This window comes from Lingula anatina, chromosome 10, assembly GCF_051362555.1.
Source record: "Lingula anatina isolate TDL-2025a chromosome 10, LinAna3.0, whole genome shotgun sequence".
Lineage (NCBI taxonomy): Eukaryota > Metazoa > Brachiopoda > Lingulata > Lingulida > Lingulidae > Lingula > Lingula anatina.
In genome coordinates, this window is record NC_141776.1 from 10785465 (window position 1) to 10809608 (window position 24144).

At 37.7% G+C, this 24144-nt stretch overlaps 1 protein-coding gene across 2 annotated transcripts; it reads right to left on the bottom strand.

The window, feature by feature from the left end:
* Positions 1 to 4810: 4810 nt before the first annotated feature.
* Positions 4811 to 17663, bottom strand: LOC106181220 (uncharacterized). 2 transcript variants are annotated; one of them, XM_013565546.2, is made up of 2 exons: positions 17360 to 17663; positions 4811 to 16739 (listed from the first exon to the last, which is right to left on the bottom strand). In XM_013565546.2, the coding sequence occupies exons 1-2, from the start codon at positions 17620 to 17622 to the stop codon at positions 15305 to 15307; spliced, it is 1698 nt and encodes a 565-aa protein (XP_013421000.2). In that variant the 5' UTR covers positions 17623 to 17663; the 3' UTR covers positions 4811 to 15304. The 2 variants fall into 2 exon arrangements, with proteins under 2 accessions (XP_013421000.2, XP_013421001.2); XM_013565547.2 differs by having other exon boundaries at positions 4811 to 16736; positions 17360 to 17660.
* Between the last annotated feature and the right edge of the window lie 6481 nt (positions 17664 to 24144).

A 24144-nucleotide genomic window follows, 5' to 3' on the forward strand; every position in this document is an offset into this window, starting at 1 on the left:
ATGGTGGAAAAGAGTAACATTTCATGTTATTTCTCTTGCTGTGTTGAATGCCTATCTCCTGTACAAGACCGTCACCACTGGCAACCCCATGCTCCACAGGGTATTCCGTAAACGCCTTGTTGCAGATTTAATTAATTCAGTTCAAGGACATGTCGTCCCCTCTAAAAGTGTTGGCAGACCCAGTACTAGTGATGACTCTCTATTCAGACTTATGGGCCAACACTTTCCTATCAAAATTACAGCTACTTCCTGTTGGGGAAAAAAGGAAGAGAACTGGAAAAGAATCCAGCTATAAGTGCGACAAATGTGATAAAGCACTTTGTGTCGATCCTTGTTTCAAACTTTTTCATACCCAGAAGGACTTTATAAAAGCTTACAATTCATTAACTGAGAAATGAACATTTTAAAAACTTACAGGTGTGCTCAGGTGTGCATTATGATTACATAATCAGGTAAATAGGTCATGTTACCTGAAAAGTTTGCTACTTTTACTGGATTATGATTTCACTTCACATTATTACAGAGAAATGTTGTTATATGAATCAATTTTGCTGAATTTGAGTCTTTATTTGTTGAATAACTTGAGTGAAAGATATTGAGGTATGTATGTCACCTGTATTTTACCTGCATTAATTTATCTCATGGTTTTCACATTCATTATTTAACTTCCCATATTGATGGCTTTTGACTTATAGTTGGTGTCTAGTTCATAAAAAGTATGAAACAAAGACTAATTGTGGACTCAAATATTAATTTTAATACAATTTTGACACACCTGTATTTACCTGCATTTTTACCTGAGTCAACTGACAATTTGAAGCGTATATCTCTTATCATTATATAGTAGTTTATCTGAGCAACAATTGTAGTACAGTTTGTATTTGATTTAAACATATTTTCATGGTTAATATTGAAGTATTACAGAGAAGGTAAGTGTTCAGAAATGGAGATTTCTGAAGCAAGGTATGGCGTTCTTACCTGTAATTTTACCTACATTTTTCAGTAAGAAGGAGTAATGTAACCTCACCCAAATTGTAACCTAGGTATGAGAGCTTGCATTTACAGCAGAACTGTTCTATTATAAGTGATTACAGAACACAATTTTAGATTTTAAACATCTAAATGTGTTTTATTTACATACACCTGTATTTACCTGTCCATTACCTGTACGTAACAAAAGAAATGTGTGACATTGGAATATATATATTCATAGAGCTGATATACTTAGCTACGCGGTGATGTATAATAAGTGTATGTAAATGCCTTGGTTTGCAAATTAAAGGAAAGTAAAAAGGAAAATATGATTTTGTTTTGTTTCCTTCTAAAATATTCAGCTCACAGTGCATTAAAACCATATGGATATTCAGCACTAGAAGGGTTAAAAAAGATTTAAAAACATTCTTATTTGCACAGTATTTTAATTAATATTTTCTCATTTTATCAGAAAAAAGTTTTATTGTTCAGACCATTACTATTTTAACCAGCTTTAATTATTTTAATTGTTTTTTACCGTAGCTTTTATTATATATATAATTAGTTGTAATCCTGATAATTTTACCTGTAAACAGCACTGAGACGCTAGTGTAGTGCGGTTTTAAGAAATATATATTATTATTATTATTATTAGATAATGCAGCACCCGGGCCAGGAAGCATCACTCCCGCAGCAGTCACGGGGGAAGACACTTCATCTGAGCTTGAGTGGGATCATTCGCTGAAGCTGAGCTGATAAGAGAATATCGTCAGCCACGACATCACTACAATACTTGTTATAGAAAGAGAGTGAGTGAATGGGCGGAAAAGGAAGAAGTCACATTAGGGCCCAAGTTTCCCCATCTCGAAGACATAAAACAAAAGAGACGTTTGGCCATGTCAGAGATAGAAAGGACAAAAGGGAATCAGAAACGAAGACACGTAGACGAGGCTATGAACATGGACTTAGCCTTGCTCTACTTCTCCTTGTTGTAGAGTGGACTAACGCTAGTGACATAAGCCCACTGAACGACGGACTACTCATAACTGGAAGAGAACCCATGAGAATTCAGACCATTGAATTGACTCTGTTAGTTGTAATTGACTGACCCACATTCAAGCTACCGATCGAAGACACTTTAAAAGAAATGCAGACGAAAATAGGTACCACTTATCAAGATGGCTGGATTGAACCAAAGGCCTTGTCACAGTTGATAAACCGATTACAAAAAGCCAGGAGAGCGCTGATAAAGATGACTTCCATAGCAAATTACCACCTTGATCTGCCAAAGATTGAAAATCCAAGCACCGTTCGTAATGGCCGGCGAACTAAGCGAGGACTCTCAATTTCGGCGCTGATCTAGAAAAATCCATTTTTGGTCTTGCTAGAGACGAGGACGTGGAAGAACTCAAGAATATTGTTGTAAGTACAAGAAGAAATAATCAAGTTCTTGTACATAGAGTCAAAAAGCTCGTCTCCATATTAAATCACACCACAGATACCATCGACATAGGACGTCAACGTCTCAATGATATATCCAATTATTTGAATACAGTCGTCACTAATCGCTTTAGAGACTTGAACTGATTCGCTAACCTGACCAGGATTGGACTGAATAGAATGTGGGCCACCTACCAGTTAGATCAAAGGTATACTCATTCGAACAACTTGTGAGGGAATACAGGATACTTTTTGACAAGTTCAATAGTCAAAAAGCTAGTTTAGAACTGGGACGCCTGACAGAAGAGCTCCTGCCACTGTCTCAGCTGTTGGAAATGTTAGATCTTGCAGCAAACAATGTGACGGATGTGTTGATTGACCCGCTGCAGTGGTATTACGAACATATCACGGTCTCCCCGGTGTGGGGAGGGAGCACTTTGATCTATAAGGTCAAGTTGCCATTGATCAGCCGAGAGGAAGCGACCAGGTATGATATACGGTCCTTCAAGCAACCATACAACATCACAGGGTTTGCTAGCTGAATTTTGCATGGTGAAAACAATATTGGCATTGTAGAGCGGACCGGAAATGTGTTTTACCCGTCTGGCTGCCTCGGTTGGAAACCTCTGGTGTGTAGAACAGGCGCTGTCTACAACCGAGGTACCTCATGCGCAGAGGAGTGCATGTAAGGTGGAGCTGACCTCGGGGGAAGGCATTTTTACTGCCACGGAAGTTGTCTTGGGTGAATATGTATTGGTGACTTGGGGAAAGGAGGTGTCCAAACGTTGCCACCGTTCCAGACCAGTCTCCTATCCGCTCAAGGCAGGAACATATCTAGTGTCAGTCCAGGTGCAATGTGCGATAACAGGAAGTAACTTTACCCTTCCCGAAATAACAGAGAAAGCAGGTAGAGTCTCACTCAGATCACAACTATTAACCGACATTCCATCCCTAAACGTGCACGGACTCATACCACCAGGAATTGTCGCTAAAAGATTGAGAAACCCAAACATTCAAAATCTTGAACCGGTTGCACATCTTCATCTCGCACCACTGAGTGAGCAGGAAGTAGACTTTTGGTCTGCCCCGACCAGCGGCTCTTCTGTTACGTACGCCGTGGGTATTGTCATGGCATGCATGATAGTACTGATTGTTCTTTGTGTTTGCTTACGACGTCATCGCAAACGACTTTCTTTTCATGTTCGCCGACACAGCCGACCAGATCCACCGGTGTACCATGAAAATCTGACTCCCCTAAAATGTGACTCCCCAGTCAGATTTTCATAATTTATTTAGTGATTTAGGCAATGATTAGAAAATCATTTGGCTGATAAATGAATCTTGACCACCAATCAACCATAACGCTAATGAGAGGACAGCACAGAAATACCCCTTTAAGTGACCTAACCCGGTCTTCCCCTCCCAGTGTCCGGGGCTCGGATGAGTCTGGCCTGGGGTTCCAACCTCGGTCCATTTGTCACATTAACAGCCTTTGCATGACAATGGTAAGTTCTTTTAACTACTAAGTATATATAAAGCAGGGATTTTCCCTTAGCTAGTAGTCTTTTCCTCCTTTAATACTATCTCATAGTATTGAAGCTCTCTGAATAAGCAGCACTATTGTAGTACTGTTAGGTACTGGGCTTCATCACCAAGACAAGACTGATGTAGTAATAAAAGTGTAACTACTCAAGTGATCGACTTGTTACTATTAAAAGACTGCACCAAATCAACACTGTGCGGCGGGACTTGTTAATCTTGCATTCTGTTGTGTATTGTAAGGTGTAAACCTTACGAGCATGTATGTAAAAATCTATAGATAATGTCAGTAATTCCATCATTATTTGGTTGTTAAAACAGTATATTTCTTACTTAGGGACGAATACTATTCACCTACTAGAGACTTTGACAAAAGTGATTTTTACTGAGTTCAGTTACAACAATGGTATGAAGAATAGTCTGTAGCTTTAATTGGCATCCATAACTGTCAGCTAGACCAATGTTTGCCACTGAAGTTAAATGGGCAATAAAAAAAGTACCAAAACAAGCAGTAAAATGGACTATGCTGAACATATTTTAACATTAATAATAGGGTCAAAGGACTGATCAAATATTCAACCATTTCTGACATGGTGAAATGTGGTGACATTTCTGTGCAATTGATCCTAATGGTTTAATGTTTTCTAAGGTGGATGAAAATGTTGAAAAGGCAAAGACCAGACAAAGGGAAATGTACGCTAAAAGAAAAGCTAAGGTAGTAAAAACATTTCAATTGAAGGTTGGTGATGCCGTTTTGAAGAGGCAAATGAAAAACGTCGGGAGAAAGGGAGGCAAACTAGAGAGTTTCTGGATAGGACCTTACAAGTAAGTTATTTGAATTTTTTTATTGAAAAATATATAAAACAGGGTGGACAAAAACAAAACTTGTGGAAAAGTTTAATGTAGAAACTATTTTTATTATTTGGAAGTTATCAATGAAAACATCTATGATAGTTTGAAAGAGAGATGCTGAGGGACAGAGAGTTGTTGCAGGTGTAAAATAATTTTACCATTCTAGTACTTCTTTCTTTTAGGATCATAGACATTGACCAAAATAACACTGTTCAGCTTCAAAGTGAAAAGACTGGTGAAGTTCTGGAGAAGAGAGTGGCATATGACCAGGTACAATAAAACTGAAAATATGTATTGTATATTTAGTAACTGAATGATTCTATAATTTCATAGTTGAGCAAAACGTTTTCCCTTTATTAAAAAAGAAGACTAATTATCAAGTTCAGCAACATTTAATTGTCCTTTCTATTCAGCAGGAAAATGAAATGAAAAAGTGCAATGACATAGTGGGAATTAATTTTTTCTTAAATTTTTTCACAGATGAAGCCTCATTTGGAGTCACATCTCCACAAGAAACAGAAACTTGATGCTGCAGATGACATTGTGACACCTAGTCCTGCACTGAACGTGTTGAACTACCCCCTCTGCTTCTTGGAGACCAACCACTCCACCAACATTTCGAAGATGGACCAGAATTAGAAATACATTCCATACCAAAACCAGACACAAAGTTAGTCATAGGAGACAACACTTAAATTTGGAGATGGGTGACTTAAGAACATTGGATGGGAAAGAATGGTTAAATGACAACGTAAGTTATTTCATATTCAGCAAAATGGGTGCAATCATATGGTTAATATTTGTCAGAAATGCCTTAGAATCAGTCATCACATTTTTTGCACTTTTATTATGGTTTATGATTTTTAACCCCCAATAGAATTTGATAACTAACTAAGCACTGAGTAATTAATACTCCTTTAAGTGAAAAGGAAATTACTGAGACAGCATTTAAGGGTTTGATCCTAATTTCTTGCATATTTCAATCATACTTGCATCCACATATTATAAACAAGAATTATAGTGAAAATTAAATTGCCATAATATTTGGGGTTTGAACTTGAACATGGAATGGTGTTTCCCCGCATAAATATTTCACTTTCTGGTTGTAATTAGCATACTGTAGGTGTATGAAAAGTAGCTCCTTGATGGATGTTTACTTTTGAGTAATGTACCACAATTCACAATTATTTTTAAGTGGTCCATGGCTATCTTGGACTTCTTGCACAGCAGGCATCATGAGAAGACAAAACCCCAACCTATGTGTTTCCTTGTTTTTGGGCAACTCTTTGGGAGAAAAATTATTTTGATCATTGGCTCTGCCAGGATGTGATTATTATTTAAAAAGTTATGTGTTAAGAGTCTTTGCTACTGTCTTGATACTTTTGTGGTAATGAGTTATGTTTGATAATTGTATTAATTATATAACTGTAGTTAATAACGTCCTGTAGTTGGTTACAATGAAAAATTTGACAACTCTGATCTTCTAATTGCAGCAACTTTGTCCCTTTCTTTGTCACATGTATACATTATCTTAAATGACACAGTAGTCGATCATATTTTGATTATTTTTCATAATTAGGTTCAGTTCAGCAAATACAAATACCTTCTACTTTCTGCATGCCTGGGACAGCATTGAATTTTACTTGTTGCAGACATGCAGAAATGCTCTTTCAGTGTGTTGGACTCCTTGGGCACTCCAAGAGCTCAACAGTTAGAGCAGAACTGGTTGTAAGTAATCCCTCTGCAAGCCCTTTAGGATTTATGCTAAGAAGCGACTTCTGCTAGATGCAAGGAAAAGGGAGGAAAGCATATGTGACATTCCGTTTTGCAAAAATGATGATTACCACAAATGGATACAATGCAATGTCTGTGCTTCATGTGTCACACAGTGTGTGCTAACATAAAGGCCACTAAAAAAAATTACAAAAACTTGTTTTCATGTACCCTATGTGCATTGGGAAAAATGAGTTATTATAATAAGAATTACACTTAATAATATTAATTTAAAAAATTGAACATACCTGACAACCATTTATTTTGGTAACAATTATTTTTGTTGGTAATTGTCAATTTTGAAATGTAAGCCACCTAGAATTGCAGCAACAACATACAGAACTTGTATATATGCCAGTGTAAATAGTGAGATCTGCCACTTTTTTTTTTTTTTTTTTAAGAATCCAAGTCTTAGGAGTTTTAATATCATGGTAAAAACAGTAACATATTCAATGGAAGTCCATATTGAGACTAAGGTATAAAATACAGGTGGAGTTGGGAACCCAGCCCAATTAGTTTCTTATGAATTTGATTCTAAAATTCTGTTAAAACCATAGTGTGTGTGTGTGTGTGTATTATGATGATTACTTGTTGTATTTGTTCCATATTCTCACATCACCAAATAAATAAATTTTGTATTTTGTATCATATACTGCGTTCTTTTTTAATTTTGCTAATCTTAAACATTAGCACAGTTTAAAATTTCTAGAAAACCACATGGGAATGCCCCGAGTGTCAGGACACTGTAAAGCTAGTTTGCTTACTATACCTTTTCATGTGTTAGCTTTACGGTGTATTGCTGATGTGTGCTATATATGAAGTCAAGATCGAGTTGGCAATACCTAAATCTAGAACCTAGGTACATGGAAATAGTGCCATCATAAACTTGATAAAATATAAAAAAAAGAAGAAAAGTTACGATAACATTTAAGGATGTTTTAAGAACACTTCTTGAAACAAGTCTAAAACATTTTCTGAAATGTAAATCCTAAACATTGTTTTAAAAAGGTTGAAAACTGTACAAAATTGTGTGCAAAATTAAGATAACATTTATGAAAACATTTGAATGATGTCTGAAAAGAATTTTTGTTTTTGCTGATTTTGGCCACATTTTGTCATGTTATAACGTGTCAAAAAGATGTTTGGTCTATCTTTGGTTTGGCCTTTGCCCTTGCTTTGACATCTGCTTTTGTTTAGAATTTGTTTTTGAAAATATATATAAACATATATCATTCATGTTTTGATATAGCAATGAGAAATATTACCTTAAATTGAGTTTGATTTTTTACAGTAAATTAACTATAGCTAACTGAGGGTTCTGGTTCGTAAATACATTTCATAGAAAAAAATTCCAAGAAATTGTACAGAGCAATTTCAATAATTTTTATTTTTAATCCTTTCACTCAGAGCCTTCTTAGAGGTTAGTTCTTTGAATGGAAATTAATAACTAAAGCATTGAGTAACTAGTACTCCTTTAAGTGAAAAGGAAATTACTGAGACAGCATGAAAGGGTTTGATCCTACTTTCTTGCATATTCCAATCATACTTACATCTACATATTATAAATAATTATTATGGTGAAAATTAAATTGCCATTATATTTGGGATTTGAACTTTAACATGGAATGGTGTTTCCCCACATAAATATTTCACTTTCTGGTTGTAATTAGCTTGCTGTAGGTGTATGAAAAGTAGCTCCTTGATGGATTTTCACTTTTGAGTAATGTACCACAATTCACAATTATTTTTAAGTGGTCCATAGCTATCTTGGACTTCTTGCACAGCAGGCATCATGAGCAGACATATGGATCAAGTGATGCTTTGAAAGTAATTGGAACAGTTAATACAACACTTCAGTATAGAAGTAAAGCAACACAAGCATCCCTTCATATAGTCAAAGAAAGAAAGGGAAATCCTCTAAGCTACAAAACTGCAAATGAACTAGACTTAATGCACATCACATATTCAGTGCATACATCAGTAGAGACAGAGCAAGCAGAGTTTGCAGATCTGTCTGTAGGGGTTGACAAAATGAAAGACAAGAAGATACAGCTGCACATTGATGATAGTGTTAACCCCAAGCAAGAGCCACTGCAAATGGCAAAGCTACCCAGTGTACCATGGACAGAAGTTTCAGTTGACTTTGTCTGACCATTCCCAAATGGACAAAGTTAACTTGTTATTGACGACTACAGTCATTTCCCAGAGGTAGAAATAGTGCATTCAACTTCAGCAAAATCTACTATTCCTGAGCTAGATGTCATATTTTCAGGACAAGGCATTCCAGACACTGTCAAAACAGACAATGGCCCTCCTTTCAATGGCCAAGATTTTCAGAACTTTGCCAAGTTTCTAGGTTTCAGACACAGGAAAAATACTCCAGTGTGGCCGCAGGTAAATGGTGTAGCTGAAAGATTCATGTGAACATTAGGAAAAGCAATCCGTACAGCGCACACAGAGGGATTGAATTGGAAACAGGAATTATTCAGATTTTTGAGACAATACAGAGCTACACCGCACAACACCACAGGTGTATCTCCAAGTGAAGCTCTTAATAACAGGAAAATGAAAACTATACTACCAGAGATAAGCAGAGACATTCCACAACACAATGACAACAGGATCAGAAACACGGACAAGTACAAGAAAGAAAAATCAAGGAGTATGCAGACAAGAATTCCCAACAGTCAGATCTGAAGATAGGGGATAAAGTACTTGCATCTAATGAAAGCTCTCAGGAAAGTGAGTGGCTGCCACACAGCCAAGAAGCTAAGGACAAAAGATTATCTCTGGACAATTTTCTGGAGATGTGTGGTGTGAGTCCTATAAAGAAAACACTTCAAGTTTCATGGGAGCTGTCCTCTGACAGGACAAAGGCTGACTATTTCATAAAATCTAGGAAAAGCATCAATGAGCTCCTGGCCAAGGAAATATGCTGTTCCATGATGTACTTACTGCAAGAGAGGACGATATGGCTAGAAACACCAGCACACTAGAAGTCATTGCCCTTGGTTACAGACTAGCCACAGAATGGGGAACTCAGCGACAGATATTATCTCTTATTTCCCATCAATATTCCTTGGAAGAAATTAGAAAATATATACGCGATCTGTCTAAGTACAAATACACAATGGCAAAGAATTCATGCACATATTGTTGGGCATGGACAACCACTGATGAAAGAAGGGAGTCACAGAGAACACCTGTCAGATATTCAAATAGGCCACTCTCTAGACTTCTTTATGTCTCCAGCAGTTGTCTGATGCCCCTTTTGTCCAAGTCCATTTGAAACTCTCTTCTTGTCAGAAAATCGATGCACCATAAATAATCTTGAATACTGTCATTTAGAGACTCTGGATTATTAGAGACTCTGGATTACGCGGGCTACCTCATTAAAAAAGCGCACATGGGCCAACGCTTCCAATGGAGGTCAGTGCTGAAATATGATCAGGAATACCGCAACACAAAAGCTGCAGGTGACTTCCAGTGGGGAGCAGACAACGCCTATATGATGCAGGTTTTCCTCCGTGACGATGGCACGGCAAGCAGAAGTTCCAACTCAGATCACAGGAAGGAGGCTCGCGTAGTAACAGATAAGACCTGTCTTCATGACGCATCATCTACGACTGTTTCAACAGTAGAAGTGGATGTTCTCTTCGCAATTGCAGGTACATGTACTCCCATGTGTGCAAAACAAGCTACGCTCGCAACTGGTGAAACTATGCAGGATACAAAAAACGAGTAATCAAAAGTGGTGGTTCTACACGCCATCTCCCTCCACTCCTAAGCAGTTTGGAATCATGGCGTGATGAGTTGGCCGACGATGAACATAGAGACTTTATCTTAAACGGTATACCAAATGGGTTCTCACTTACTGACAGTAATATTGAAATTGCAGACATCGTCCAAGTAGAAGTAGAGAATAGTAGTAGAGTCTGCAGACTGGACATGTCCTCGTGTGGAAAAAGAGATTATTTTCAGACTTAATGAAGGGCACTACGTTACTCTGTCTGAGAAACCTCTGATTACGAGCGCTATTTCATGTGTACCTAAGCCAGATGGGGATATTAGCGTGATCCATGACCTCCGCCTCTCACGTGCCTCCCTATGTGTCATCCCAATGGAGCCGAGATTTTATGACTGTACCCCCGCAGGGACGATGCATGGGGAGGCTTGTGAGAGACGTAGAGACTATTAAAAGATTAGGTGGTTTTCCTTTCATGTACATCTGCCATATTTATGGCGTGGCTTTGTAGAGCCATGGGTCAACTCGGTGTGAATGCAGCCTTGGAGTTAACTCCCATGCAAAGTTCTAAGGAATCTATGAAATTTGGTACTCTACATATCATTAATCATGTCAGCCCCTTTATCATTTCACGGGCAGACTTCGCAGACCCCCAAGGTGGAAAATCTATACGTGACAGGCAACCTGCACATAACAAGTCAACTGTTAGAAAGTATATGTGAATGAAGGAAATGATGTGTGGACAGCGTCACAATTTCTAGAAGCAGTCAAGAAAAGCAACTCTTCAAACATCTCTCTCATTAGTGCAACACCACCACCCTCCATCAAACCATCAAACATCAGCATTTTGAAACAGTGTCATTTGAAAAATATATCTAATTACTATTACTTTCAGTTTTCCTCCAATGGCATCAAAATATGGAAGCAGCACAATATTGGTGAGGGGCAATATATTCATGTTGATAAATGCATACATGTAAATTCTTGTTTTTCTAGATAACGTAGAGCAAATCAAGTATATGACAGAAAAGCACAGTCGGCTACGGTATCCTATGCTACACAGAGTCCTAACAAAGAGCAGAACCAACAAGAAGAAAGCCAAGAAGAATGCACAGGCAGTTTGTTTACATGCCCAGAGTCTAACTGCATTACTACCTTCATGAAACATAAAAATCTATTACGCCAACTGGACACAGGAATAATACTAAAGCAAAAGACTTTGCAAAGATAAGCCATATCTACTTTCTTGCACAGCTGTATCATTGTACTACACTAAATGGTTGATTTATATCATATTTAACACATATTTGCCCCATAATTGAATTTTATTAAATTTGAAATTTTGAGAAAATTTGGCAGAGTATAAAATGTTTGTTTATCAATTACTATGTAATTTATTTTTTTAAATACGACTTCATGCTTTGCTCATTATGAACAAAACAATGGAGGAGTATATCACAGCTGCCATTTTGAAATAAATACATTTAAAAAATAAGAAAAAGTAAAAATACAGAACAAATATATTTGTATATTTGGATAGAGCAATATGTCTTTTTTTGACATTGCTATATAAAAGTCAGTATTATATACATATTCATTTTTTATTTATTATCATGGTTATTAGGCCTATTTGAGCTGGTATTTTTACCTACCAAAGACTGGTTTCTAGGGAAAAGCAATTTGTTGCTATGGAAACCAGAGGAACTGGTTGAAACATGGCTAGTGGTCATTTTTGTGCATTTTATGACTAAATACATCATTTAAGATCAAACTAAGCAAAATATAAATTTTTCACATTCCATCCGAAGCTCAATGCTTAATAGCTAACTTGGCCTCTTTAAAATCATTTCATGAAGCCACAATTGACCAAGGGTGGGAGTTTCATTATAGGATTGTCGAATCTTAGGAAAACTGCTGTTATTGACCACGAGTCTTCCAATGCTCAAATGAGAACTAGTGAGCTGGTCCGCCAAGATCAGAATGTACAGGCAGGCACTGTGAGTACCACTGAAGCCGGTAAGGCTCTGATCGGGTTGAAGCAGAACGAGAGATGTCGTTTGCCTCTTTTGTTTAGAAATGCCTATGCAGCTGCTGCCAAGAACAGGCCAATTACAGACTTCATACAGTTGTGTGAAGTTAACAATGCGAAAGGAATCAAAACTGACTCCACATACATAAATAAACAGGCCGCTGCACATAACATATCCTCTGTGGAGCAGCAGGACATCAAACAAGAACTGAAGGATTGTTCATTTTTCAGTTTTTCCATGGACGGATCTACAGATATATCCACCACTGAGCAGGAGACAATATACTGTATACACTTTATAAACCGATAAATATTTTGGTAGAATTACTGAAGTTCATGTCTGAATTTTTCTATCAAGTTGATATTTTTTCCATCTCAGCAATTTTCTTAGTTGATCATATAAAATTGACAGTAAATTGATTATTTTGTTTTTAAGTGTTGAGAATGGAAATGTACTCATATGAGTATAGTTCTACCAAATCAACAACACTGAGGAATCCCATGAGATGTGACATAGCCATCACGTGATTAGTGATAGCCATTTTGTCTTCAGACATACATGTGGAAATTTTCAGGTGCGTAAAAGTTTAATTTTTCGGTTTGTGTACCATAAAACTGTATTTTACGCTGTCTGCTCACAGAAGCTTGTGATCCTCAATACTGTATTTGTTGCCCTTTTCTTGCACTTGTTAACGTTGTTTGACAGCGTTTTTACAAAATCACTCGTGTGTTTTGTTTTACTGTACGACACCAAGACTATTGATTATGGCAACATTACCGACTACGGTGTTGCAGATGGGCATGGATAGTCCACACAGTGCTGTGAGTGACCGTGACACTTTTTCTCAGCTTTTGTCTGAAATGCCACAAGAGGAGCTATTGGATGGAGATCGTGTTGATGACCACCTCGTTTTTTCCAATATGGCGGCATTGCTCCTTCAGATAATAAAATCAGTTAAGAGAAAGAAGAAACACCTAGCTGGTGGACCTGTGAAAAGTAGTAAGGTTGATGATCTGGACAACCTCATTGATGAAGTTAGTGCACCCACTTGTGAAGGGACTTCAGACCCTGATGTAGATGATGATGTGCAAGGCATTCTCGATTCATTAAAGGATTTTCATGACAATTCAGACAAAGTGGGTCCAAACACTGATGACACACTGGCCTCTCATCTTATAAAATCATTCCATTGTAAAGCAGATGAAGAAAAAGTAAAAAAAAAAAAAAAACTTGTTAACCTTCACCACAAACCAGGTAACTGTAAACAATGTTTTGTTCCATCAACAAATTGTACCATTTGGAACATTATGCACAAAGGTGCCAGGGAATTAGATTATAATCTCCAGAAAATACAGCATGTACAGCTGAAAGCACTGTACCCACTAATGAGGGCTTTTAATGCCTTATTCTCTGAATCCAAAAACAAACAGGGTTTGAGCCATGAGTTGACTGTGGACTGTTTAAAATTAGTGAAGGATAGTTATCTGTTTATGCAAGTTGGTTTCACAGACCTTTCCCGCAAAGAAACCTAATCAAAAAAACAACTGAAGCCTGCATATTAGAAGAAATGTAAGGACTCTAATCCCATCACAGAAAATTTATTTGGAGATGATGTGGAGGCAAAAATGACACTGACACTGAAGGACACTGACACGTCCCAAATATCACAGGGAAAGTCAGTCCCTAAATGTTCAGACAACTCTTACTTTACCCCTGAATGGCAAGGCCATGGATATGGTCAACCGAAAGGTTATGTTAAATCTGGGACACAGCAGAGTGGTAAATTGATGTACGATGCTGATGCATGTTAATCAAATTCAATTTTTGAATAAGGAACACTTCATATTGAATGAAATAACTCATACCAAATTAAACTAGCAGTTTGCTATCAACACTTAGAACATGATCAGCTGCTTGTGCCAAAAGGACAGTTCACTACTGTCCTTTTGGCATGGTTTAGTGGCACGCGTTAGCATGGGTTCAAGCTATAATCCTATTGCCGCAACAAACAATGGGGACCTTCTGGCTGATGTATCCTGCTGTTAATTACACCTAGTTAAAGCGGATTTTCATGCTCGCGCTGGACCACAGAAACTGGCGTCATGGGGTTCACTCGTCTAGAGCATTGTGTTATTCCACCTACTAGTAAGCTATTGTGTTTGTGCGTTGAATTTTGAAGGGATTTATACGGCTCTCCATTGTTTGCCCGCCCCTTCTATTCACAGGATAGGGATTAAAACATTTCAAACATTGTTAAACTGGTTTACAATGGAAACATATTTATTACTACCACTGTAAGCATCTTAGTGTGACTTAGAACTCCCACGGGCATAAAGCCAAATGTTAATCCAATTTTCTCAATGTCCACGTTATGTATAGTAGATAAATGAAAATTGCTTGTAATCATACTGTTAATCATTTTATGAATACTGCTTAAAAATTGACAGAAAAAAAAAACTACTTTGGTCTCTGTCACCACGATCATGCTGATTTTCGAACTTGACCTGCGTATTATGAATATTCATCAGTTCTGTAAGTTTCAAGCCAAAAGGTAAAACTATATTCCACTTATCGTGTTATTGGTGTTGCACATATGCTGAAAAAAGTGAAAAAAAAAGCATATCTTTTATGGAAATGGCCCGATCATGGCGATTTTCAAACTTGACCTGCACATTATGACTATACATCAGTTCTGCAAGTCTCAAGCCAAAAGGTAAAATGGTTTTCCAATTATCTTGTTATCAGTAAAAGTGCACGGCGATGGCGACAACAGACGCAGGTGATGGCTATATGTACCGACATATCTGTGTCTGTACATAAAAAAGCTGACATTGTGTACAAATTTTATACAACAGTGTGGACATACCAGTATTAGGATATTTCAACAACACCTAAAAACAAATTACTTCTTTGCTGGATAAATATGGACCATATCAAAATCAAACTGTCCAATTTATATTACTTTCCTGTGATGTGACTTGATATGGGACAAAAGGCTAACATTATGGGTAAATGCCTGGTAGCAGTATTGACATTTATATGGTTTTTCACCAGTGTGAGTTCTTTCATGGCTGACACAATTCCCTTTCTGAGAAAACACCTTCTCACAGTATTGGCACTGAAAAGGTTTCTCACCTGTGTGAATCATTTCATGTCTATCAACATCTTTTTTGGCAAGAAACATTTTACTACAAAACTGACACTGAAAGGATCTTTCCCTTAAGTGAAGCTTTTCATGTCTTCTAAGAGAATGGATGTCTACATAGGCTTTTTCACAGTATTGGCACTTACATGTTTTTTCACCTACATGTAATTTTTCATGACTGGTCAGGTTGGTCTTACAGATGAAGGACTTCTCACAATACTGACACTGGTAAGGCTTCACTGCAGCATGGATCTTCTCATGTGTTTTCAAATTTCTCTTCCTTCTGAAGACCTTCCCACAAGACTGGCATGGAAATATGGCACAGTCCGGATTTTCTTCAAATTTGTGGATCAGCTCATGGTCCCTACGATGGCACCTGTTGTAGAACCTTTTCCCACAATACTGGCAGGCATAGGGTCTCTCCCCAGTGTGGTATCGCACATGGACAATCAGAGCTGAATTACAGCCAAAAGCCATAGGGCAGATTGAACATTTATAAGGCTTGGGACCATGCTGGCTAATTTCATGATTGTAGCAATCCTTCTTTCGTTGGAATTTCTCCTCACAGAAATGGCACTGGTATGGCTTAACACCTGGAAGCGACCTCTGGTGACGCTGATAGCTCTCCTGTGATTTAAACTTTTTATCACAGTGATCACACGGAATAAAGGTCATTTCACCTGCAGCATGTCTTCTTTCATGCTTCAAAAAACAGGTCTTGTCCTTATATCTCTTGCCACACTGATGACACTTATAAACAGTCTTCTTTTTCCCCATTCGTCTGTAATTTGATTTCCAGTTCAATTGGGAAAGTGGAGAGGGTATATTCATAGTGTCTTTTTTTCTCCCTATCTGCTTTATAAACAAGCTGGGAACAGGAAGAGAGTTTGTCTGCTGAATCATTTTCTTGATGATATTCTGCTGTTCTACATCAATGTGTTCATGCTGAATATTGTCATAGCTGATGGGAGACTGGGTCACAGGATGGAGACAGTCACCAGAAGTCAGACCAGCTTGACACGATGACTCAGCACTCTCCCCAGGATCATATACATCCATGTTATCTATCTTCAACTGGGTTCCTGGGCCATCTTGTGACACATACTGGTTCTCCACATTGGCAGTGAATGCACATCCATCTTCCATTTCTTCCTTTACCAGCCCTTGATCAGTGATATTGTTTTTCAGTTGTTGGCTCTGGTGTGCTGACTGCTCTTCTTGTTGTTCCAGCAGCTTGGTCCTGCTATGACAAAGAATTCAATAGAGTTTCAGATTAAAAAATATGTAATGCTCATGTGTGTGTGTGTGTGTGTGTGTGTGTGTGTGTGTGTGTAATTTTATTTTATATATAATTTTCAAATTAGACTTACATTCTTGGTATAAAACATTCAACATCAATTATTTTTTGTCATTAGATACATGTACTTGCACTGTACCGGTAGTATTCACCAAAGCCAAACTAATAAAATATAATACAGTCATATTCATATTGCATATTGCATAACGTTCTGGTCTGGGTTTATTTTTAGCATGTATACCAACTGATCAAGCTGATGAGGCTGTGAAATCATATACCAGTACTGGCACAAATACTCTCAATTGGCAATGGATGAACAGACTTCTTAATATGAGAAATACACGAAAAATTGTTTTATTTTCAACTTAAAATACGTTTTTTTTTGTCAAAAATTCATATATTAACCGATTCCCAGCTCAACCATTTTATGGTTGTAGACGTTTGTGGTCGTTTGTGCATGATCGTAGCATGGCAGTACGGCGATGTACATGCACACTTAACCTTATTCTTTAGCTATATATGACCCACGTTTATGTTTTACTCATAAGTTTACCAAATGTACTTACTTTTCAATATCTAGCCGATCCAGAAGAAATTTGGCAAAATCTGAATTGCGTGGAATCTCCCAAAGCTCCATGGCCTTCTTCCACCTGTCTATCTGGCTGCCAATGTAGATAAAAGCTTTTCTGTATCTATTTGCTTTACTAGTGTTGATTTTTCTAATTTCAGCGAAATAATAACTTTTTCTTGGTAGGTCCATTTTACTCCTGGTCATTTTCCTGTGCCCTACGGCTACAAGACTGCTGTGCTCGACTGCAGCTTTCGACATCTTTCAGTTTTATCTGCACAACTGTAGAGGGAATGTTAAATCAAGACAAACCAAACTACAAGTTTACTATTTACTGACAACTGAAAGGTTTTGGGTGCATTATTGAGGGAATAATTAATTAGTTAACTAATTTTTTAATGATTTGTATCTTTAAGACTTGGTTCTGTATGAACACTATTAAATTAATTAAAATTTTGTAATTCGAAATGAACACCATTTTCCTTTTTCGTGTTTTTAATTTATATGCGCTCTTGAAATGTAGCCTACCACTAACACGATATGTACATGTAGGTCACCAGTGGTGGATTTAGAGGGGGTGGGAGGGGTCAGGGACGTCCTGAGGGGTCAGGGAGGTCCTGAGGTCCTGAGGGGTCAGGGAGGTCCTGACCCCCCCCCCCCCCCCTTCGGTTTCTGAAAATTAAATCACACCAAAATTCCCCTCTTGAAATTAGAATTTTGACTAGATAAAATTAATCATATAGGGGAGACCGGGGCTAGTTGGCCCAGTTAGCCACTTTTGGCCTTGTAGAGCCAACTAGGAGTGGGTTAGAGTAACAAAACCGGTTTCAAAGTAAGCCCCATGAACTAAGCTACGTATGCAACGTCATAATTTTTCAAATATAATGCCAGGTGGCTCACAATTTGACAAAAAACGCAGTTGACGTCAGGGGGGCCAACTTAACCCGGGGTCCAACTAGCCCCGGTCTCCCCTATAGTTCTAAACCGTACCGAGCAGCACTGTTTGCTCTCCAAAACACCATTTTTGTCACCATTTTTTTGAGCGGCCCCAAACCCCACATCAAAGGTGCAATGGTCCGCTTCGCATCCGAGGTCTGTCGTTCCGGACCCCCCCCCCCTTCTTATAATCCTGGATCCGCCCCTGTCCTTGCCCCTGCACCTAACCCCAGCAGCTGAAGTCGCAAAAACAACGGCACTGTGAAGGCTTTTTGAACTATTTTGTCCACGCTTTACTGCAGTAAAATAAACTAACAAAATAGTAACAATAGCGAAGTAGCGGCTTGTTTATACTTTTGTTTACGGTTATATTTTTGTTTCCCATCCACTTATTATCACAGATCCTTGCTAACATTTAGCCCCGCAAAAATTAAATCACCTACCTCAACCACAACACGAATGTCACCTTTAATGAAGATGACTTAGTATCGTTTTATTCATTTATTATTTTTTTTTATTCATTTATTATTTTGCAGAAAGTAGACTTTGACAGTAAAAGAATCTGTCAATATTCCACACATAATGCAAATACATTTATTCTTCCTTCTCCAGCGCACATACTGGGGCACATAGTAGTACTAATTTTGAAATGACCCATATGCTACGTCCAGAATAAAGTCAAATATCATAAATCCTTACTTGAATCTGTTTTTAAATTGGTTTCTTTTGCTAAATTCTTCTTTTACAAAATAGTTTGTAATCTAGAGTGTCATATTAGACACGCTGAAGTATTCGGAAAGAGAACTAGTTTTGAAAACATGTTTGATATATTCTCTAGAAATATTTTGCAAGTTTATTACTATCTTCAGATTTTAGCGCTCTCTTTCGGCGTACTCACTGTTTCATAGCGAGAGAAATCACACTGCGCGATGATTGACGTTCGTTTATATAACCTGCCAATCAAGCTGTTATTACTTGACAGCAGCTATCAAAACAAACTGAATTTGACTGGCACCTTGTCAATCAAAGGACGTAGGAAGCTTGAACTAAACGCGTTAGACGACTATAGATCCACTGTGTAATGATTGTGATTGACGTTTGTTTATATAACCTGCCAATCAAGCTGTTATTACTTGACAGCAACTATCAAAACTAATGAATTTGATTGGCATCTTGTCAATCAAATGATATAGGAGTTTTACATTGCATGTTCGGAGAGAAAAGTGAAGTGATTGTGTTTGACGTTTGTTTAAAAAACTGTCATTCATAGTCGTGTGCACTTGACAGCTTCCATCAAAGTTGAATTAGCCTGTTTGAATTTGATTCATACCTGTCTATAACAATACATGTCGTAACATTCTGGAGGTAGGGGCATTTTTTTTTTTTTTTTTTTTTTTTTTTTTTTGCAGCGTGAATAAACGTCGGGTTCTTTATTTGAACCGAGAGACTGAAATTTAACAACGTGAAAGAGTGCCGTGTTCTTTCACATGCGTTTTTAATTGTAGTAAAAATCAGTTGTCATTCTTATTCTGGATATGATGTAAAATGACTGTACATGAATTAACGTTGTAGTCGATGTTTGTTGCTCCATAATTCTTTCTTTGGTGCTCGTACGAACTGAACATATTACTTTAATCACACTCATGTTCTTTTACACCCAAGGAATATTTTTGGATCATTTTTAAAAAACGAATAGTATAAAAAGTAAAACCTTGTCATTTTTTTCATGAGCTTCGGAGAGAAAAAATGCCGAGATAATGATGTTAGTGGTCAGGTAAAATTAAAATCTACCGGATTTATTCGTTCCTTATAAAGGGCCAGGACATGAAAACTGTTGTTTTTAAATAAACTTCACAATTAAAACTGCCAAATTAAAACTGAAAACAATTTTATGCAATGCGTTAGCAATCTTTCGAGCTTTAATCTGCAATAAATTGTTAGTATTTCATAAGCATAAAAAACTCCATATTTCAATAACGTGAGAAAATTGATAAACTAATAGTGGAATAAGTCGGGCTGGTTTAATCAAAAACTTGAAATTCTTGGTTTAATTTATTGAAGTTGTTCGTTCAATATCTTATACTGTATTTCCTCATATTGGCAAAAAATTAATTTTTCATTATATGTAAAATGGATGCTACGTCGTATAAGAATTAATATTTGATCGAATATTTACTTGAAAACATACTTTTTATCTATTTATTTTATTCTATTTTTAAGTAAAAATAAAATTAATTCAGTATTAACAACATCGTCTTTGCTTTGCCTCATCTAGCACATTATATGATATTTTTTGTCCGAAGACGCATATTAATGCTTTTTGCAGTTAATATTCTACGTGCAGTATATTAACGTTTCATACCGCAAGGGGCATTATTTTAATCTCTACAACGTAAGAATGAATCAGAATTTACTCGATGGGGAATCGGAAATTGATACAAGGTTGATATAAAAAGTCGTTCTATTTCTATTTCTTTTAATGGTAGACAGTAACGCGCCTTCTCTTGAACGGGACAATTTTTGTAGAGAGCAATACTCCATACGCCGTCTACTATAGAGACTAGTCCCGCCTAGGTTTGTTAATTTTATCCAAACAAGGCAGTCTTTCTTCCATTTTGAAGACCTATATTTGGTTTACATGACAAAATCACAACATCAATGGTTTAATTCAAAATATATTGGGGGAAGGCCCCCTCCTCACACACCTTCGGCTGCCCAAAGCATTCGGAGCGCGGGCTATAAAAAGAATGGTGTTTTAACTTTTAAAAGCCATCTGCCCACCACTTTTTTCACGTCAACACAGGAAGGGACGGGCTGGTTCATCTATTTCTTCCTCTTCTTCTTTGTGGCAGCGCAAACTGTTCGAAAGTTAATACTTTTTGAGACCTTTCCTGCCGTGCGTAAGCACAACCAGTACAACGCATGAATTTTGTGCTACCGTCACGATGAGACCGAGACCCCAGCACAGGCAAAACCCTGCAGCCTAAGCAGTGGCGGATTTAGGAGTGTTGTCAGGGGGGTCCTGCTCCCACTTCGGTTTCTGAAAAATAAATCACACCAATACTCCTCTTCTGATATTAGAATTTTGACTAGCCCCCTCCTCACACACCTACGGCATAGTTCTAGACCATAGCAAATAACACCGTTCGCCCTCTAAAATACCAAAATTTTTCAGTGCCCTTCAGTGGGCCCCGAACCCCACGTCAAGGGGGTGGAGGAGGGGGCGAGGGTCGGCTTCGCATCCGAGACCTGTCATACCTAAAAAACCGGACCCCCCTTCAAATAATCGTGGATCCGCCCCTGGGTCACCCAGCGTGATCTGAAATTTCTAAATGGATAATTGTTTTATACATGAGCTTGTTACGTTCTAGTCATCTACGGGTGCTTTCCCAGAGATTTAGATCGATCTAGAGATTAAGATTTAGATCGACCTAACTCCCTGGGGGTTCACTCTAAATTGCAGTCAGCCGAGCGGGCACCATAGTTAATTACCCCCTTACACCTTTTAGTAGGCGGGACAGACGCTTAAGCCGGCCAAGCCGACATTAATCTGAGACTCCCCACAGGGATAGATCGATCTAAAAATCTATGGAAATGGGGTGTAAGCATCATATCAACAACGAAATCAGATTTATTTTGCATAAAAAGAAGGAAAAATACTGCGGTCAACAAACCAATCTAACAAATCTTCATAATTAAATGGCCCCCAACCCACCCCAACAAACTCGCATATAATATTCATATACTGGGAGTACGCACGTTTCTTCCTTTTTAAAGAATAACTCCCATTTAAAATGATGACATTGAAAGGTGGTGTCATCTACTGTTTTTTTCTGCTCATTTTGATCTCTTCACAAGAGAAGCAGGTACATGTATTCCTTTATATCATCATACATGTATTTATACCCGGTACATGTATTACTTTTATAATAACAACCGAGTGTTGATTTAAATGATGATGTAAGAAGTACGTTAGCTGCTGCACACGTCAAGTTCAATATTCGACTCGCCGATCGAGAAGAATCGAACTACAAGAGTGGTGGGTTTCCAGCCAGCTTTATTCCATGTACTGCTAAGTTCCCCAGTCATCGCCAAGACCAGTCTTTATCCACCGCCAGTCCTGGCTATATATGGCCAAAGCTTAACATTACCGTGTAAAAGAGGATATCACATACTTTCCATATTATTATTATTATTATTATTATTATTGGCAGCCGATACTCCCAGTAAACGCCTTAACCTCGGTATTTGCGTACCCGTTGTTACAGAAACTTACAATGCAGGGAAATGTCATTTCGTACAACACCCTTTGCAAATGAAACCTAGGAATGCGAGGAAATATGTAAGATTGTGCCCTTTTTTAATTGTCAATCATACATGTATTCATACAGCAAAGAAACTGTACCCTAGGTTCTAGATTCCGGTATTGCCAGCTCGATCTTGATTTCATATATAACCCATATCAACAATACCGGCTCTAGTGACCAGCGGCCATGTTACACTTCCATCAATCAAATAGAACTGCTCCGCAGTGAATCTGCAGTTTACTAGTAAAAGCGACTCCATCACAAGGTATATATTTACAAGCTAGCTTTTACGTTTCTCTGACACCCAGGGTAAGAAACTGTTGCCTCTATTGATTGATATGTGTCAATCAAAGTTATCAAATGTGACGGCTCGATTGACGGTTAAGTAATCAAACAATCAACGCACAAAAAATCAACTACAGAGTTTATATGAGAGCGCTATCTGTCTTACTGACACAGAATACATGTCTTAATCATGGACAAAAATTATAAAAGGAATGCCCTGTCGAAAAAAAAATTGAAAAATTGAAAATTTATGATAGAACAGCTACGATAGAAAGTATCTCCAAGTTTAACCGAGAGCACTAAGTTTGCCAAAGAAGTGCAAAATTATTTATAAGCGCCTTGCCTCAATAAGCTAACCGAACGTGACATGATTGCGACGCTTTCACAAAAATTCATAGAAATGTGCTAGTTGAGACAGAGCAATTGGAAGATGATTTAGTTAATGCTGGATTACAAGCTACAGCTACATGTAAGTTAATGAATATATCTTTATTTTAAAAAATAAATCTACACACTTTCTGCTGGACAGTGCACGTGGATGACCTGGAACTGTAGCAAACATTAAATGGGTCTAAAGTGAATTTGGTAGTGAATCACCATGTCACTTGACTGCTATGTAATGACAGGCAGGTCACCTTGAATTGGACATTGCATAACATCTGTTAAATAGCTGACAAACATATCCAATCATACTGGAGGTCAGCTAACACCAAAACAAAACGTAATCATTTTAATCGATGGAATAAAACTGTAAACGGTTACGATATTTGTCCCATAGATGCAATATTGTTGTATTATAATTCACAATAAAATATTGTATCCAACAGCGATGCTTGAGTTGGCGAAAAGTTCAAATCGTTTAGCGGGTAAATCTTTTCCCGTACCGTAATGCAATTCGAATTCCGTTTTGTGGCCCATGTAACGACATGTAGAGTAAATATTTCAGCCAGTTCAAGGCTCTGCTCAAATTTAATGTATTGATAACCTCTGAACACCATTTAAAACCAAAAATATTCATCAAAGAATCAAAACAGTCGTTCCCCGATAAGAATAAATTATTCATGATGATGACGTGCTTGAAACGATTTAAATAGTGCGGATCAATATCTATACTGTTACCTTTGCAAAAAACGAAGTACTAACTAGTGATAGCAACTGCTTCGGCTAATCTCGGAAAGATGCGTCCTTTTGCACGATGCATGATTAAAATGTCGACTTATACTTTTGCGATGAGCCCCCCGCCCCACCCCCACCC

Excerpts from the sequence above, each read along its gene's own strand:
- LOC106181220 (XM_013565546.2), bottom strand. The coding sequence starts at position 17,622 with ATGTCGAAAGCTGCAGTCGAGCACAGCAGTCTTGTAGCCGTAGGGCAC. Across the intron at positions 16,740-17,359 it reads GATCGGCTAGATATTGAAAA|CAGGACCAAGCTGCTGGAAC; the intron begins GTAAGTACATTT and ends TCTTTGTCATAG.